We start from the raw sequence: 19777 nt of genomic DNA, 5'->3' as shown, positions 1-19777 counted from the left end.
TCCATATTTAATCCTCACGAGGATTAAGTCCTCGTCGGGTCCCATATCCGGATCATGAACGAGATTTGAATGTTAAGAGGAGATCAAGGAGAAGCCAACCCAGATAAAGAAGAAAAAACATTTTTAAATAACGGGCATGCAGCAACCTGAGAAATATATTAAACCACTATGGACTCATACAAGCTTGTCTCTTATTCTTGGCCGAACAAGACATGGTTCAATGATACTGTCCATGTGGAAAATGTGTTTGGCCATGCAAGGAAGCCCTTGGCATCCCGGGCACTTGTAGCACTTTGGAGTCTTCTCTTACTAGACAAGACGAGATATCCAAGAAGATTAAATTAAGTGATCATGGATCTTGTCCACCGATAATCGAGGGGTCCGTTTCCTTATACGTTTCCAGGCCACCTGACCCGGGCTGACCTTACTCGGTCACCAATAGGAACTATCTGGGTCAACCATGAGGAGATGAGAGTCAAGCCCATAAATATAGTCACAATACCTCGTAATTATTAACATGACAAATCAGTGTCCATTACAAGACCAGAGACAGTATGGGTCGTCGTGCCTATTGTCAGAATGCAGGGCATACATAAATGCTTAATTAGGAAGATCGTCCAGGCACTGCAATCAAGGTTATCTTCTCCTTTGAGACATGATATTGCATTATATTATATTCAATAAATTATATCTCTACTTAGTGTGCCATGTACTGACTTGAGCATCGGAGTGGGGTTTCCGATGCCCACTAATATTTTCTTGTTGAGTTTGTGCAGATTATCTGACCTGAGTTCATCTTACTCGGTCAAAAGTACTCATAGTACAGGCATAGACAGGGCACCCGAGCTCATCATACACAGTCCAGAGTACCCACAGGCCAGACCAGGCTATATGAGTTCATCCTATCTAGTCTAGAGTATTCACAGGCCAGGTCACCCGAGATCATCATTTTTGGTCAACATTACTCCCATCATGTTAAAAAAATTCCGAGGAAAAATACACATATCTGCTCAATAGATTACCTACCTAGCTCACCCACTCGACCCGTACATACCAAATAATGAGAGTTGGAGTTCAAGTGCACTAATTTGAAGTGAATCGATCAACTGTTTTTTTTTTTAAATCTTTATTTTTAAAATATTAGGTTATTTATCTTTTAGAAAAGTTATATTCTAATTATTTTTCTAAAAAAATTCCTTAATTGTTTAAAAATGTGTTTTTAGTTTTCGAAAAAATCTAAAATATGTATGTCGGCCTATTTATTATTTTATATTTTTACTATTAATATGATAAATATGATTATTCCAAATAATATTATTAATTTTTATAAAGCATATTACTAATAAAATGAGAAACTAGGAGGAATCTACACTTTATTATTAACATATTATTTCCATTACAAATACATACAGATTACAGCGCAAATTAATTAACACAATATTAATGCTTCCTAGCTAGAAAGGCCCCTGGAACCAATCAGCTTGGTCAAACCGAATGTTATGGCCATGGCGAACCACCCTCCAACCAAGACCCTCGCCGCCGATCGCACCACAGGAGCCCGCCCCAACACGGCCCCTAACCACCCAAAAACAGCCAGGGCGACGCTGACGGCCGCCACCACTACACCAGTCCTCACCCAGTACCCCTTTATAAAAGAAGCAGCAAGCAGCGGGACCATCGCCCCCACGCAAAACGCCAAAGCTGATGCTGCAGCAGCTTGCATTGGATTCGGCAGACTCTCATTGCTTTCATGATCAACTTCTTGCGCTACACCAGCCGCGGCCCTTTTCCTGTCTCTCTTCGTTTGAGCCAGTTCTATATCAAGCTGTGAGTAAACGGATACAAATTCTCCAATCGCCATGGAACATGCACCCGCTACCAGGCCAGCAAAACCTGTCAGAATCATGGCTTTGATGTCTTGTTTGACAGCTCCGACTCCCATCATTAATGATGCTGTGGAGACAAGGCCATCATTGGCGCCTAAAACAGCCGCGCGCAGCCACTGGGACCGTTTCGAGTAGTCAAATTCTTGGTTTTCTTCGAGGTTCAGGGCCATATGCCGAGAATGGTCAACTGGAAGAGGGAATCTGATATCAGGGTTTTGTGTTTGGTTTGCAGCCATTGAAGAATGTGAGATTGGAAATTGGAATTTCAGTAATTTTAATGTGATGTTAGGAAGATGAGTGTGGTAGACACACTCCTTCCGCCATGGTACTTATAGAAGGCAAAGTTGAGCAACAGTAGAGAAATAAGTGGAGTTAGGGTTTGAATATATAGGTGTATTAACAGTGATATATATTTTCTATTTGAAATACGAACTCATTGGATCTTTACATAAGCATGCATATTCTCATAAATCCAATAGTTTGACAAGTTTTGTTTAAAAATATATTAGGTGTGAGGTGAATATTCAATTAATTTAGTGAAATAAATATAAGACTAGAGAAACTATATTGCAAAAACAAAGTTTTAAATTTTTGCGTATATAGCTAATTGTTTATGTTATCCTCACTGTTTAAACATACAACGATCGGAGATATGTTGCCAACATAAATTCAGTGAGAAAAAAAGACAATGCGCAGAAAATAATCATATTTATAGATATAAAGTTTTTTTTGTTGAGTCTAAGATGATTTGCTACAATTAAATCTCGAACCAAGACCTCGTTGCGAACTTGAGAACTGATTATTAATGTACAATTAACTATACACCTATTTTATGCTAAACATATTTACTTGTAATTCTTTCTTTTTTATACATTATTATTTTTGTTGACGTTCCATTCTGATTTAGACAATTGGATAATGGGTTATCAATTGGCACTTGCTGGTTACTTATACGGTTATACCATCAGGAAATCTATTTGTAAATTTGATTTCATGAACTTTTACTTCTCTACGCCAGTGAGTTTAATCTCTCTCTCTCTCTCTATATATATATATTTGCTAGCCACTTGGTCATGATGTTTATACGGTTCATCAAGATTTGTAACGAGAGAAGCGACTCACTTAATTTATTTTAAAAATTACATTTTGGATAAAATCACCCATAAAATTAACGTTTAAAAAAATAAAGAAAAAGTTTCGTAATCCCAGCTATATGTTTATATGTGTGTGTGTGTGTGTGTGTGTGTGTGTGTGTATCAATCTATTTTAGTATTTTTATGGTAGAATCAATCTTGCAAAGGAGCCTTAAACGTTGAGATAAATATGGAGACATAATGCGATCAAAACATTTCAGCTTTATTATATTTTTCAGGAAGCTATTACCAACACGTATTTGAATTTATATCCTTTGATCGTCCACTCATGAAACATTAAGCTAAATTACAATAATCTTTTACTAAATGTAGATTCTTTCTCTAAAAATAAATTGAAGCAATTACTAGTGGAGTCACTTTTCAATTGGAAACGAATCTGATTCATATTTATTATTTGTTTCATATATAGCAATAATTATCGTGCTTATGACAATAGACGTATACTTAAAGATTTTCATTTGTAGTATATTTTAAAACCACGAATTTATTTTTCTGAAAAAAAAAAAACAAAGTCTTTTCTTTTTTGAATGTACCGATGATGCGTGAGTAGAGTCGTCGTGCATAAGAAACATTGTTTATTACAGAACGAGATTTCCAGTTGGCAGACAATTAGCTAGGAATCACATGCATTCTAACGTAAGAATTCAATTCGTAAAGGAATTGTAAACTGTATAACAGACTCGGCTGATTCATGAGAAAAGCACGAACTAATGCGGATGCCCAACCATCACTTTTAGGTTAAATTCCTTTTCATCTCTGTTAGTTTCTTGTTATTTACTTTTTTATTTTATTAAAAGTTTTCTGGGACGACCGAGCTCTGTTTTTTTTTTTTTTTTTTTAAAAAGATGTTAGTTTTGAATAAAAATACATAAAATTTAATTATTATTTCTTTAGATTGAAAGTACTGCTTACTATCCATTGCACCAGGTTCATTTTGGCTTCAACTACTCGATCTCCAGTAATTTGCATTGCATTTAATAATTGACATTTAATCTAATCCTTCTCTTGACTTATTTTATTTCTTTTTGTATCAGAAAATGTAATTTTTTTTATATATTTTGACAAAATTGATTTGTGAGACCGTCTCATCGGAGTTTTTGTTCTTTTTAAATTACCTATTAGTTCTCTCTACTTTTTTCATCATTTTATATTTAGTTAGAAATTATAATTAAAATTAGATACTTTAATCAAATTCAAAGATCCAAGATATTATTGACGTTAACAAATTTTATAAAAGGTTTATTAACTTTGCAGGTGAAAAGTCTACGAGTGAGTCTCACGTGAGACCGTCTCACGGATCTTAATCTGTGAGACGGGTCAACCCTACCCATATTCACAATAAAAAGTAATACTCTTAGCATAAAAAGTAATACTTTTTCACGAATGACCCAAATAAGATATCCGTCTCACAAATAAGACCCATGAGACCGTCTCACACAAGTTTTTGTCAAAGTGTCTACATTCTGTTTCAAGATACTGCAAAATACTGGCAGAATCCATCCAATTTTAACTTGTGAAGTAATTACACACAAAAAATTTGAAACTGATCTTTTATTTGGGTCATCCTCGAAAAAAGATTACTTTTTATGTCGAATATAGTACTTGTTATTGTAAATATGAACATAGTTGACCAGACCGTCTATTCCGTAATTAATAGACATCTGGAACACTCTTCTGTTCAATGTAATGTATATATTGAATAGTTACGTAACTTAAGAAACTTAATAGACACACACTATTTGGTGTGAACGATGAGATTATATATAAATGTTGTATCTGATATATGTCTCGAATTTTTTCATAATTAATGATAAAATAATTATGTTATTGTTCGCTTAAACATAGCACCAACCATGATAGAATATTATTGGCTTAGTAACCTAATTTAATTGGTTGAATTTCACATGATTGAGTGGAATCAATAAAGATATTGGATTGATGAAGAGGAAAACACTAATTTACAAAGGGAAAAGAATAGAGACACAAAAAATTGGGGAATGAGTAAAATTTACATGGCAACGAGTGTGCAATCCACATGAATGCCACCAACACTTCAAATTAAGTATATAAAGATTGTGCACAATTTCACTTCTTCTGAGTTCTCACACTTTCCAATACTTTTAAAATTTTGGAATATACCCTTCCACTTATGCATCTAATCATAATTAAATTGACCGTACCCCTCTTCAAGGATGGAATATGACTATTTATTCCTTCTTTTTTTTAATTTTACTGATGTAATATTAAAATGTCTCAAATAATTATTCGGAACAAAAATATCAAATACCGAGTCGAGAGAGTAAAATTATATTGCAGTGGAATGAATCCCATCTGAAAAGGGAAAAAAACCGTGTTTAATTTGAACCACAAAATAAGATACTCGAGACCATATCCAAATGAACTTCGAACCGGAGCTCGTGCACAAAATCACGAGAATTTTCATATAAAAATATATTTAAAAGACAATTAATCAAGAGGTTCGTGAGTTTATCAACAAACAAAACTTAAATTAATTAATGTGAGTGACTAAATTGTAATTAAGGCTAATGAATGAACTAGAGAACTTCGTATTAAGTTCATTATTCACATATAATACTGGACCCGGATATATTATAATTTGGAGCCAAGATTAATTTTGGATATTGAGAAAATTAAATTTAGTCGGTGTACAAAATCAGAAAATTAATCAAAAATCGTATTTTTCGGAGGCAAATATTGTGTATGGTTATCGTAAATCCATGCATGCATACGTAAATTTTTTTACACCGTTATTGATTAATAATAAATTAAATTGTCTTCTTAAAATTCAAAAGTTCTGCTATAAACTTTCAAATAGAAATAATAAGCCAAATTAATATAATATAATCAATTAAAACGTGTAGGCGGTGATGAAACCTAATTTTGATTTATTTAGTATGTTTATAAAGTCTATAAATCATAAGGATTCAGCTGATTTTCTGTCATCTCAATATATATAGACAAGACAAAAATTTATGTGAGACAGTTTTACATATCATATTTGTGAGACGTATCTCTTATTTGGGTCATCCATGAAAAAATTATTTTTATGCTAAGAGTATTATTTTTTATTGTGAATATGAGTGTGGTTAACCTGTTTCACAGATTAAATTCGTGAGACGATCTTACATGAGATCCACTCGATAGACAATCTCATGCTTGATAAATACAATTAATCTTTTCTTTTCCATTCGTTTTCCAGTATATAATAATAATAATAATAATAATAATAACAATAATAATAATAAAATATAAATATATACGTGCATTCCACCCTATCAACTGCCACATGGCACGATCTCTATATATATTATAAAAATAAGATGTGGACAGCTCCCATATTAGTCAAAGCACATTTTCAACCAAAATTGTTTCTTTCTTCCTCTCCGGAGAACAAAATTCATTGTCACCCAACACCACTTCTTTTTTTTATTTATTTTAATCTTGGATAACAAATGAAATAATGGAGCCGGAGTTTGTCACAAAGCCCATATTTCCGGGCCGGGTCGACCTGGACCAGATGGCCGACACCCCGACCCGTGGTTCCCATCACCGCCGGGCCCACTCCGACACCTTCTTCCGGTTCCATGACCTCGATGACATCCTCCTCGACGACGTCGTTGCAGACCTCGACCTCGACCTGCCCCCTCACCCACCTTCACTCATCCCCAATGGTCCGCCGCCGCTGCCGTCTGCTCACCTCAACAAAACTGATGAACCCAGGTCGAACTTACACTTGAGGAGCCTGTCGGTGGACGCGGATTTTTTCGATGGCCTTGGACTAGACGGCCCGACGCCGGGCTCCGAAGCGGCTCCGTCCAGGCCGAAGCACAGGCATAGCAATTCCATGGATGGGTATTCAAGTGCGACGTCGTCTGACTTGGACTCCAATTCGAAGAAGGCTATGGCTGCTGATAGACTCGCTGAGATTGCCTTGATTGACCCCAAGAGAGCAAAAAGGTTTGATTTTTATCACCGCGTTGACCTGTTATTTACTGGATTTCTGAGATATCTTTTGTTTATGGAACTTCTTGAAATTTAAGGTATGGATGGATGTTCCTTATTTTGTTGATCTTTAAAATAAATTTCCCTTATTCTCTTGGGTCGGATACGAAATACGGAGAATCCATGTCACGATTTCAAGTCTTAGCTGAGAACTCTTCCTTTATAGAATTCTGGCGAATAGGCAATCTGCTGCGCGATCGAAAGAGCGAAAAGTTAGGTACACAAGTGAGTTGGAGAGGAAAGTGCAGACTCTGCAGACTGAAGCAACCACACTATCAGCTCAGATCACATTGTTGCAGGTATTTTATTATTGCTTCCTGTAATTGTTAAAGTGAACAAAAACGATTGCGTGCTTGCTCTGCAGCTCCATAGTTTTTCTTGAAATCAGTTAAAATAGTTCTGAATTTTCAATGGAATGGTGTGCTTAAAAGAATAACGGGAACTAACTCAATCACACGAACATGGTCCCACTGTCTTGTTTGGTATAGAATCAATTTCTCGTGGAATTGCTTCGGGTGATAGTTTTATTTAACTTACTGACTCTTTATGAAGGCAGTCCGATAGCCGTATTCTTTAAATACTGGGCTTAGCCGTCTTAAATGGTTTTAGAGTTAAGTTTTACCCAAAGTTATTTGAAGCGCAATATGCATACACTTTTAAAGTATTCCAAGCTTGGGCTTCATGGTTAATGCATGCAGAATGTGCATCATCCCAAGTATTTTACCATTATATAGGCCCTGAATTTTTTCTTCATGACTGCGGCTTATTTCTGAATGGTCGATAACTTCTTGTCTGTAGAATGATCTTTTACTGATTCACACCGTCATTTATCTCTTCATTCACTGTTTAACATGTTTTAGTATTGTAAATTGTATTGTAATAAAATATGTGAGCCGCAAATGGTGGCCATAGTGTACCCATGTCATGACCTACTTATAAGAAACATAGTTTTAAGTGTGATGGCAGATTTAACTCAGCAGGTTTGTTTCACAAGATGCTTTTCGAGGTTTTATGTTAGTTATATGTTTCACGTTACACATTTCTTAATGCATTTCAAGAGCATTCGTGGCCAAACATAAGCTGAAAAATTGATGCAAGTCAGGCATGTATGACCTTGTTTTGACACAAGACTATTGTGATGTAGATACCATAATTTTATGTAGTGGAATCCTCTGATAATGCTTCTCGCATTATAAATCACAATTAATCACAAAACTTATCAGAATTGTAAGACATAAGATAAACCAGGATTAATCAAAATACTATTTACCTTTTGTCAAATTATATATTGTAGATGCAAAAGTCATCAAGCGTATAGAACCTCTCGTTAATTTACAAACTTGAACTAAATCATCTTAATTTATGTTTGAAGAATCTGTTGCATTTGCTAGGCCTGTTTTAGCTTTACCATGAGAATCAAAGCAAAATAGCAATTTTAATATTTAAGAACTTGCTTATCATATATTATTTTCACACAATGCAGAGAGATACGTCTGGCTTGTCTACTGAAAACAAGGAACTTAAACTAAAGTTGCAAGCTTTGGAGCAGCAAGCACACCTCAGAGATGGTATGTTCTGCTTAATTTCTCCGAGTCTCAAATACCGATAATTTGATAAACCAAATTCACAAGCATGGCTACTTGAATTTCAGCGTTGAATGAAACATTAAAAGATGAACTTCAGCGACTTAAGACTGCAGCTGGACAAATTCCATCTGCCAATGGGAATACCCGAGGTTTGTCCTCCCAGTATTCCTCTCAACCACAAGCTTACCATTACTTTGGCAATCACCAGCCACAGCAGCAACAACAGTTTCAAATACCTCAATCCGACCCGAATAATCCTAGGCATGGCGGGCTGGCCCCACCTAGTTTCCCAGATTTCAATAGGATGGCTTGAAGCATCTCATATATTGTGTTATTAGAATCTTGTATATACGTGTATACATGTGTTTCCACGTACGTAAGGTTGTGATTAGATAAGTCATTTTATCATGTATTCGCTCTAGAGATACAAATGAAGCCATGTATATGTCGTTGGTACTAAATCTCAATGAACTTATAAGTTCGAAGCTCTAATTCGCCGTTTGATGGCCTGGTCTCTCCCATTTCTTTATTGTTTGATCAATAAATAAATTATATAGATAAAAAAAAAAAGTGAGTAGAGAGTGAGAAAGGCATTCCCAAGAAAACATTACAACCTCATGCCTATTCTGTACGCTAACGCAAATCGAGTCTGGTCATCCTAATGAATGTAGGGATTAGGAGAAGAAAGGTCAACTCGAGTTGTCAATGCACAGTTGCACACCCATTGATTGGCTCGTCGACCATGATATGCATCGCCAATTACATAGTATGATCCATCTGAACTAATGAAGCCAAAAAATAAGTGGCTACAATATCACATATGCAAGTATGGTCGAATACAAGGCCAAAACTGGCTTATCAACAAGAAAACAGCATTGACATGGAAAGGACAAAAAGGGTCTGACTCAAACCACAATAGCTGATACATTGAGTTCGCCAAACAAATTAATGAAAAAAACGTTATTTGCTATATTCCACGTTAGTCGAATATAATTTCAAGTAATATCTCATCATCCGAATGTCCAACAATGAAACTAAATTCCAAAAATAGGATGCCAAGAGAGTTAGAAAGCACGATGTGTCACGCCCCGGGACGGGGGTTGGTTGACACCGGCGTTGCTCTCAAATATTCATTCGAAAACAACAAGCCTCAGAAGTACAGAATTTCAGAAACCAGTCTTTTATTCATAATAATCGTTGTCTGTTACAACTCAAGGATAAATGTTTTACAGCGGAGATGTGAAACCATAAAATTACAATGTCTGAACAGATGCAGCGGAATATAAAACATAAATCAGAACTAAGAACAACGATCTTCATCACCAGTCCCAAAACTGACGTTGCTCCTCTTCTTCTATCAACTCTTCCTCGTTCTTATCTGAGATGGGTTTGGTGGGTGAGTGATATGATTGTCACTCAGTAAGCAGGGGCGGGAATAATTCCCAGTTTTCGAAAATCATTTTAATACAGAACAGTATTTCAAGAATATACAGAAACTTTTACTTTCAGAACAGGAATCAGTATTCAAAAATCAGTAGTCAGTAATCAGTATTCAGTAATCAGTAATCAGAAGTTTAACAAGTAAGCACTGAGCACGTTCGTGAATTTCATGGCTAAACTGATATCAATCCCCTATATGTTCTCTCCTCTAAGGGGTGAGGCCAGTAATCAGTAATCAGAATTCAATAATGTTCAGAATATATATTCCTACCATCAGTTCACTAAGTTTCAGTGCTTCAAAATCAGAAATCGAGAATATACTTTGCTTCAAAACAGAAATCATCAAACGGGTTTCAAGATATTTATACATAAGCCCACTTACTGTAAATTGCTTTGGTTTCGGTTGAAGTCTACTGAAATCTGCTTGCCTCGCTACTGGATTTTACAGCTTCAAAAATACACTCTCTTAGCTCTAATTTCAGGTGATAACTCAAGGTTTTGGTAAACCAATTCAGGTGTTTGAGAGTGGTATTTATAGGTGAAATTCTGACTGTTAGCCTCCCAATTAAAGGCCATAATCTGACATTAACAATCTTTATTTCGTGTTAAATGCTTCAGTTACAAGTTCAAGCTGAATCAGTAACTGTCTGCTGCTTCTTCGCTCTTCTGCTGCTGCTGCTGCTTTCTCGCTCTTCTGCTGCTGGATTCTGTCTGCTGGAAATTACATGTCTGCTCTGCTGGAAAATATCAACTTCTGAAATATTAGCTTGATGCTGGAATTGCTAGCTTTTGCTGGAATTTTGCATCGCTTACTGAAATGTTTTTGCTGGAAATTCGGGTTCTCACACGATGACGTAATCTTCACAACAAGATACTGACAATGACAACAGTTGTCTCCTCTGAAATAACATAAATTTCCTATGTAGTTTTTCTAAATTTTTATAGCCCATCTCCATCAAAAAACCCTCTTGATCCGCCCTTATAAGGTTTAGAATCTTTTGGCAGTCACTATATATATGATATGATCCAACCGCGAGCCAAAAAAAATATGTATAACTGGAGAAACGATTTTGTAGGAACAACAATATAAATTCTTGAAGCTCTTTGAGTATCATTGGAAAGATAACCATGTTGATGGCCATAGTGCTCATCCTGGTTTTCATATTATCAGCATTCTTGCTGCAAAAATGGACTTCTCCAAAGAAAATGGAAAAGATTCCAGGAAGTTTGGGCTGGCCAATAGTGGGGGAGACTTTCTCTTTTATCACAGAGTTTTCAAGTCCTGCCGGCATTTTCAACTTCATGCGCAGGAGACAGCAAAAGTAATGATCCTCGTGTCACAAAAATATTGATTGTATAGTAAACAACGTTTAACAAGTTGGAGACTGATTTACCTTGATTTGCATCAGGTATGGGAAGGTGTTTAAGAGTTTCGTATTAGGGAGATTTACTGTATTCATGACAGGAAGAGCAGCAGCGAAGATTTTGTTAACAGGGAAAGATGGGCTGGTCAGTTTAAATCTGTTTTACACAGGAAAGCAGGTTCTAGGCCCCACAAGCTTGCTTACGCAGACCGGGGAATCGCATAAGAGACTCAGACGACTGATTGGAGAGCCACTCTCGATGGATGGACTGAAAAAGTATTTTCCATTTATCAATAACTTGGCCATTGAGATATTGGATCGTTGGACAGGACGAGATGTTCTCGTTCTTGAAGAGGCTTCCATAGTTGAGTTTCTAACCGAACTTGAGAAATCAAGTAAATTTGTATGAGTTTACGTTTTCTATTCATATATTTCTGAACCTAGAAATATTTTTGCTGCAGTTCACATTGAAGGTAATAGGTCACATGATAATTAGCTTGGAGCCATCTGGTGAGGAGCAAGAAAAGTTCAGATCAAATTTCAAGATTATTTCTTCCTGTTTTTCTTCTTTGCCTCTAAAAGTCCCAGGAACTGCTTTCTATCGTGGAATTAAGGTACCGTAATTTAAAATAATTCGAGAAATAAGATGTAAAAAAGTGAACAAAAATAAAATATAGCCGATGATACCGGTGATCCATCTCTTGCCAGGCTCGTGATAGGATGTATGCTATGTTAGACTCCATCATCGCTCAACGCAGAATGGGAAATGACCTCCAACAAGATTTCTTGGGAACCCTTTTAAAGAAACATAATAAAGATGGCTTGGAAGTCGAAGATGACAATAAACTTACAGAGAAACAATTGAAGGACAATATATTGACCTTGCTTGTTGCAGGTCATGATACCACCACAGCTGGATTAACATGGGTTATCAAGTTTCTTGAACAGAATCCTGCTGTATTAGACCGTCTACGAGTAAGCATAATCTTACATTTGTGCCATATATTGTTTTTTTATTGAGGGCCACAGAAGGAAAAAAATATGAAACATGGGAATTGCAGGAAGAGCATCAAAACATTAAAAATAATAGAGATGGAGATTCAAGCCTCACCTGGTCAGAAGTGAACAATATGCCATACACTCTCAAAGTTAGCATTCACCAAATCAGTTTAACATTTTCAATATTTCGGGTTCATTCTCATAAGATGGATGACTAAACTTCTAGACTCACATTTACAGGTGATAAATGAAACTCTTAGAAGAGCGACAATTCTACCATGGTTTTCTAGAAAGGCTGCACAGGACTTTGATATTGATGGTATATAGCATTAGTACTGATACCAAGACTGATATATAAGCTTGCTTATCATGTTCTACACTAATTTGCTACAAGTTTTTAGGATATAAAATTGAGAAGGGCTGGTCAGTGAACTTAGATGTTGTGTCCATTCACCACGATCCGGAGATATTTCCTAATCCTGAGAAGTTTGATCCTTCGCGATTCGACGTAAGCTTCTTGAAATATAAATCAAACACCACCCATTCTTCACTTCTTCTGATTAAAACTGAAGTTCGGAATATACTCCTTTTAGGAACCCATGAAACCTTATAGTTTTCTTGGATTTGGAAGTGGACCAAGGATGTGTCCAGGAATCAACCTGGCAAAATTGGAAATCTGTGTTTTCATCCATCATTTGGTGTGCAGATACAGGTAGATGTTGAATTATAACAATCTTAGACTATCGTGTCTACCATTTATTCATCCAAAATACTTGACATGATGACGATCCTTTGTTGCAGGTGGAAGCCCCTAGATGAAGATGATTGGGTGCAGCCAACACTGGTGCGTATGCCCAAGAACAAGTACCCTGTAATGGTTGAATCCCTATAGACCAAGATGCTAATTAGTTTGGGCTTTTCTGTTTACTTCCCTTTGCTTAAACCACCATAGGATGAAATGATGAATAAATCTCTGCCGATTAAATGAATGTACTTTAAGGTTGTGTTGTATCAATATATTTCAAATTCATTTAAATATATTTTTGGATTTATTTGAAATTCATTCTAATATTTTTATATTACTAATTTATAGATAAATAAAATGTAAATTTAAGTTTCGATCTTTTTTAATTATAAATAATAAATCTAATCATTCCCAAGCACACCCTAAATTTCCTATTGCGTCACGTTTACTAAATTTTATTTTATATATATTTGTCCACGATAACTGGGCCCGGCTTTAGAGGAATTCATATGCCTAATTGATCCAGGGCTGGGCTTATCAAAGTCGGAGGGTTTATGGATATTGGGCGGGGTTCAGACATGTTTTTGATCAAACTTGACATATAAGAAGATGTTGAGAAAAACTTGAAATATAGAAATAATAGATTTCTAAAATCAAATCAAAGTATAATAATTCATGTCAAAGAATAAATGTCGCTTTTAACTAGACTGGATCTGTGGATAAATATCTAAGCATTCATAATAGTTGCCATTGAGAATACTTTGGAGAAGCACAATCTGGCTTCAGAACTGTGCCATCTGCAGAGCCACATTCGTTTTTAGGATGATCAAATATTGTCTTATTTGATCTTAATGTTGTGCTGGTTCTGTTATTTTTGATGATATATAATATTTATGCAAACTCGTGTTTGTTGTAACTTATGACGCCGCTGACCTTATGCGCTTCAAACTTTATTTATTTTGGTATGTTTTTCAGTTACATATTCATATATAATGAAGTTTTACCCTTGGATTCTCATAAAACAAAAAAGAATTCTTTTTCACACGTTGATTGAATTTCTATGTTTACTCTGAGAAGAAATAAATAAAACTAAAGAATTGTGGCGCGAATGACTATTCATCTATTTTATGCAAAGAAATAGGGGCAAGAAACTCTATAGAAAGATGATAATTTAATTGTGGATACAAGATAAAAATATAACATTTGCGTCTTTGGTTTTATATTTCAAAGCTTATATATCTAGAGATATATGTATTTATCTCAATATATTTTGTGTGCAAAGGCGAGAACCCTGTGAATTGTAGTTCGTTTTTGTGAAAGAGTTCCTATTTCATTCAATCTGTGAATTGTAGCTAAAAAATGTATTATATTATTGTTCGAAATAGCAACCAACCGACCAGAAGTTGTAAGGAGATTGATCACCTCTCACAATAAAATAAATAAATAATATATGTATATATTTTTTAAAAAATATTATCGTTTTCCCCTCTAAATCAATACCCATCGGTATATATTATAGGGCCGTCCCTGTAAAGAAATATTTTAGAAAATCGATTAAAAATAATTTAGCTGTCGATGGGGAGTGATATTTTCTGAGATGAATTAAAATTTTAAAAACTTACAGTTATTATATATTTTTAAGAAAAATGTGATAGTATTGTAATGGCTCAATTCATACATCAACTCGAGTTTGGTGAGACAATTATTTTCTTCAAAGAACTTTCATTATAATCAACATCAAATTACTTATTGATGGAGACATACGTAATTTTCATCTTTATATTAATTAAATGGGGCTTTTCTATGTTTAATTTCAAATCAGCGAAGATTTATGCAGGTTTAGTCCGGTAAGTTGGACCCACTGCATGCTTTCGTCAAAAATATACACTCTTTATAATAATTTTGTAAAAATACATTTCATTTTTCTCTTTTATACCACTGCAATACGGCGTTAAATTTAATAATACTATATCTTAAACAAAAATTCAGAATAAATTGAGGAGGGGATTAAAACTAACTATTATTATTATTGTTATTTTGTTTTCCCAATAATTGGCATAGTTATGCTAGCAACCTCTCTTGTAATGCCTCATATTCGACGACTCTTCTTAATATAGCCAGACGAGTATTTCCAACGTACAAGTCAACATTCACACGTATCCCAGGAAATTTTTCGGGAGAGTCACCCATCCCAAAATTGCTACAAGTCAAGTATGCTTAACATTAGAGTTCTTATGTGATGAGCTACTGAAAAGAAGATTCACCTTCTTATCGAGAGCTCATCACATAAAAATTCTAAAGTTAAGCGCGTTTGACTTGTGCTAATTCTGATATGAGTGACCCTCTAGGAAGTTTCCTAGGATGCGTGTGAGTGAGTACATAATTATGCTGTAAAATTTTATCTTGATATAGTGAGGACATTAGTCGAATTTAAGATGTTACATCTATTACAACTCTTCCTTAATTCGATTTCTCATGCCAACAACTTTTTTGACGAGGCTATCATATGAGGTTTTATTAGTACGGTTTATCTAACTAACATAATTTACATGTTATTATGTTAGCTTGAGTATCTTGCATAGAGCCCATGTTATAATGAGGTAAAAATAATTCATTGATCGAAATTTTAACGTATACATGTAACTTAGGATTACCCGGCCGCGCCTGAATACGAAGAACTTGTATATTAATTGAATGTGAATCGTTTGTTAAATTGTAGAAAAAGTCTTCCACGTTGCCCGACTGTTCTATTACCAAAGTCATGCGACTTTATTTTTTAAAATTATACGTAATGTAATTGTCATAAATACAAATTATATAATAATACAACTGGAAAGTATATTTATAATTCATGATATTTTCATCTTGTCCCATACAATGATGATGTATATTTTTTATATGCTAAATATTTGTGTGAAAATATTTCATTTGATTTTGTCGCGTGGTTGATTTTAAATAAATATTTATGGTACAAAACTTCGAGCCATAAATAAATAATTTTTCCCATTTGCGATTCTTATAACATATGATATTGATGAGGATAGAAATATATAGAAATTACTTAAAACGAGAGTTGGTGAACGGCTGCATGTAATATTTTCAAATAATAATAAATAAACTCGTAATTATTATATATCCATATATTCTCTGTTCAAAACCACACTCCGTTCCATTATTGAGGATTTGATCAGTCCTTAGATCCTAATTTCCTCATAAAATATTTTTTAAATTTTAAATGTATATCAAATATTTGCTGAATTAAAGTTATGATAATTTTATAATTAAAATATTTAAACATATATCATTCAAACATCATGTTTTGATCTAAAATTGAAGTAGGTCTCTTGTGAGACGGATCAACCCTACCAATATTCAAAATAAAATGTAATATTTTTAGCATAAAATTAATACTTTTTCATTGATGACCCAAATAAGAGATCCGTCTCACAAATACGATCCGTGAGACCGTCTGACACAATTTTTGTCCTAAAATTATTGTTTAATTTGTAGAACTTTTTTTTTAAAAAAAATTTTGTGCTAATTTTTTTAATCTACCAAATCTAGGGATAAATCGAACTCGAACTCGTACCCGTGACTAGGAAATCCCAAATGAGGACTAAACATCAACTCGGGTCGGCAGGGAGTGTGGAAATATCAAAACAAAGTCTTTAAAAATGCAGTTTACATATGACTAATTAGTAGGGTTATTTCAAGAATTTGTCTAAGTTGACTCTATAGCTTATATTAATGCCACATATATCATTTACATTACACATTTTTCTTCACTAAATTAATTAATTAAACTTGTTATCATGATTTTATAACTAATTTTGTTGACTGGAAGATTCAAATGGAAGCTGAATTGGAAATTTTCTTGATAATGACGATGGACATTTTTCAATTTTTTTAATATAACATATTTTTCTTCTCTATATTAATTAATTTATTAAAATTGTTATCAATTTATAACTGACTTGGAAATTTTCTTGATAATGAAGATGGACATTTTTCAATTTTTTTAATATTACATATTTTTCTTCAATATATTAATTTATTGAAATTGTTATCAATTTAAACTAATTTTGTTGACTGGTGATTCAAATGGAAGCTGACTAGGAAATTTTCTTGAAATTGAAGATGGACATTTTTCAATTTTTTAAAAATAATTAGAACTTAATATTATGTGTCGAGATGTTAATTTATTGTTCATGCATGCCCTATTAATATTATTTTTTAATCAAATCAATTTTTTTTGTCTTATTTTTATCAATAATGATATATTGGGAAAACATATATTGGGAAGAAAATTTAATATATTGTTAATATATATAATGTTTGGAATTCTATGTATGGTATACGTAGATGAATCCCATATGATATCAAGTGGGAAAGCCGCATATTAATTATATCGGCATTTGATTTTCTGTTGTTATTTGTTTATAAATTTAATAAATACTGCTTAAAATTTAGGCTCAAATAGTATACTCCAAACTATTAGAATTATTAAATAAATCATTTAATTAAATTAATAAATCAGTTTTGATATATATCTGCTATTGTTATATACAAATGATCCCACCGATTCTTCACAATATAATATATAAGATATTCTACTATATCTAATTTTGAACTAAATAATTGATAGAATTATGATTTTTTTTAATAACTCGTTTGGATTCAATATTTGCTTCCCTACTTTTACCGCAGGACAAAAATTTAATTATTGATCATGCAAGCACTATGTGCCGAGATCGATATTAATTTCTTTGACATGTTTGGTATTAATGGAATCGAAAATAAATAAATTATCGAAAAAATAATTGCTTTTATCGTAATAATGTATTATGTGATTTCTGAGAGGCACTATATGAAAAAAAATGATGACATGCTCGAAAGGAAGCTTAATAAGAGCAAAAATAACTGCAAAAGACAGATTTCATAATTTATTGAATCGCACACTCGATTACTAAAGTAATTAACGTAAACATATATCATGAAACACAAAGACTATAATTTAAAACAATATTTTAAATACAAAAAGAAGCAACACGTAAATTATTGAATTTATTCTTGCTGGACTGCTTTACTTCCCGTCTCTTTCCAAAATATTTTCCAGTCCATCTTTATTTCGGAGTATCGTCCCCTGCATGAAAAGATTGACTTGATGTTGAAGAAATGTATATCAATTACTTTTATGTAAAATTGTAATTTGCTAAATTAATGTAGTCTTACAGTATGCATGCATGCATGTTAAAGTTGATCAAAATCAACTTTAGATAATATATCTATTATTTTTTTTAAAAGCTATGTATGCATTACTTTTTCGTTTATCAAATATAGACAGAGGATATCAACTGCAAGAGAATAGTCAAATATGTCGCCTCACATGATAGTAGTACTCACGGATCTTTTCTTAATCATCGTATGGAGGAGGAGGAGGAGACTTATATTTGTAAACCGGTGGTGGTGGGGACTTGTATTTATAAACTGGAGGCGGTGGTGGGGGAGATTTGTATTCATAAACCGGTGGTGGAGGTGATTTATATTTATATACTGGAGGTGGCGGCGGTGGAGGGGATTTGTATTTATACACCGGTGGTGGTGGTGGAGGAGACTTGTACTTATAAACTGGAGGTGGTGGCGGCGACGGAGGTGATTTATATTTATATACCGGAGGTGGTGGTGGTGGTGGAGATTTGTACTCGTAAACATGTGGAGGTGGTGGAGGAGAAGAGTATTTGTCGTCAGCATTGGTTGAAGAAGGCAAGCCAAGAGCCACCACTGCCACAAGCAAAGTGGCAAGCAGAGAAGCCATTACAGAGCCTTTTGCTTTTGTTGCCATCGTTGTGTTTTTGTTAGCTACTCTCACCCCTATTTATAGTCGCTCAAGTCCTTACATTATCGACGCGTATTTAATTAATCATGGTAAAATTTTCTTGTTGCTAGACTAATTAAAATAAAGTTTGATGTCAATTGCAAGCCGGATAACCTTTTCAAAAACCAACTCAGTCCTAAACAATTCTATATTATACTACAGTCTTGTCACGTCTGGGCACTATCTTTCATTTCTTGTTTTGAAAGAAGTTTCTTCTTCATTGACCTGGTACTCGTGTCTCTTGATATTTATAACTTCAAAGGCTTGCGTTATGAATGTTAGAATGGCTGGCGTCTTTAGTTTCCTGAATATCCTTTGTTAATTCAACATTTCAACCCATGAACCCTCTAAATTCTCGATGCTTTGATCTGCTATCTGCATATTTTTCAATTTCCTGCACTACCTGAAAGCTAGCGTTTAAGGAAACTGCTCCATAGGTGATAAATCATCAACCATATGAACAAAAAGCAGATGTACTCAGTTTTCCTGTTGTTCTTTGGGAATTGGTCAAAGCTAATAAGGTTTGTTCTTAAAATCCAGCAGTTATATATAAATGATAATTAGTGCAAGACCTAGCATGTTCGAAGTCGATCGGTCGGTTTGTTTTATTGCTATTCTTGTTTCTTCTTCTTGCAGGTGCCTTGTGATACTATGACACCTCTACAAGCTGCCCTGGGAGTGCGACAGGTTAGCAAGTGTTTCAAC

The 19777-nt window shown here is 34.2% G+C and overlaps 4 protein-coding genes across 5 annotated transcripts; 2 read left to right on the top strand and 2 right to left on the bottom strand.

Moving 5' to 3' along the window:
- Positions 1-1364: 1364 nt before the first annotated feature.
- LOC140816844 (vacuolar iron transporter homolog 1-like) lies at positions 1365-2252 on the bottom strand. Its single transcript, XM_073176326.1, has one exon. It carries the CDS (start codon positions 2120-2122, stop codon positions 1451-1453), a length of 672 nt encoding a protein of 223 aa, XP_073032427.1. The 5' UTR covers positions 2123-2252; the 3' UTR covers positions 1365-1450.
- Positions 2253-6424: 4172 nt separating this feature from the next.
- On the top strand, positions 6425-9141 carry LOC140816872 (transcription factor VIP1-like). Its single transcript, XM_073176358.1, has 4 exons — positions 6425-7018; positions 7230-7362; positions 8547-8631; positions 8715-9141. The coding sequence occupies exons 1-4, from the start codon at positions 6522-6524 to the stop codon at positions 8960-8962; spliced, it is 963 nt and encodes a 320-aa protein (XP_073032459.1). The 5' UTR covers positions 6425-6521; the 3' UTR covers positions 8963-9141.
- Positions 9142-11093: 1952 nt separating this feature from the next.
- Positions 11094-13428, top strand: LOC140816987 (abscisic acid 8'-hydroxylase 3-like). The gene is made up of 9 exons (XM_073176525.1): positions 11094-11411; positions 11499-11817; positions 11915-12067; positions 12162-12428; positions 12515-12601; positions 12693-12771; positions 12854-12960; positions 13046-13164; positions 13254-13428. Exons 1-9 carry the CDS (start codon positions 11218-11220, stop codon positions 13342-13344), a joined length of 1416 nt encoding a protein of 471 aa, XP_073032626.1. The 5' UTR covers positions 11094-11217; the 3' UTR covers positions 13345-13428.
- A 4686-nt stretch (positions 13429-18114) lies between these two features.
- On the bottom strand, positions 18115-19061 carry LOC140816320 (uncharacterized). 2 transcript variants are annotated; one of them, XM_073175512.1, is made up of 2 exons: positions 18584-19061; positions 18115-18340 (listed from the first exon to the last, which is right to left on the bottom strand). In XM_073175512.1, the coding sequence occupies exon 1, from the start codon at positions 19037-19039 to the stop codon at positions 18611-18613; it is 429 nt and encodes a 142-aa protein (XP_073031613.1). In that variant the 5' UTR covers positions 19040-19061; the 3' UTR covers positions 18115-18340; positions 18584-18610. The 2 variants fall into 2 exon arrangements, with proteins under 2 accessions (XP_073031613.1, XP_073031614.1); XM_073175513.1 differs by having other exon boundaries at positions 18601-19061.
- Between the last annotated feature and the right edge of the window lie 716 nt (positions 19062-19777).

The sequence above is a fragment of the Primulina eburnea genome, chromosome 16, assembly GCF_022965805.1.
Source record: "Primulina eburnea isolate SZY01 chromosome 16, ASM2296580v1, whole genome shotgun sequence".
NCBI lineage: Eukaryota > Viridiplantae > Streptophyta > Magnoliopsida > Lamiales > Gesneriaceae > Primulina > Primulina eburnea.
This window is presented reverse-complemented; position numbering and strand designations above follow the sequence as displayed.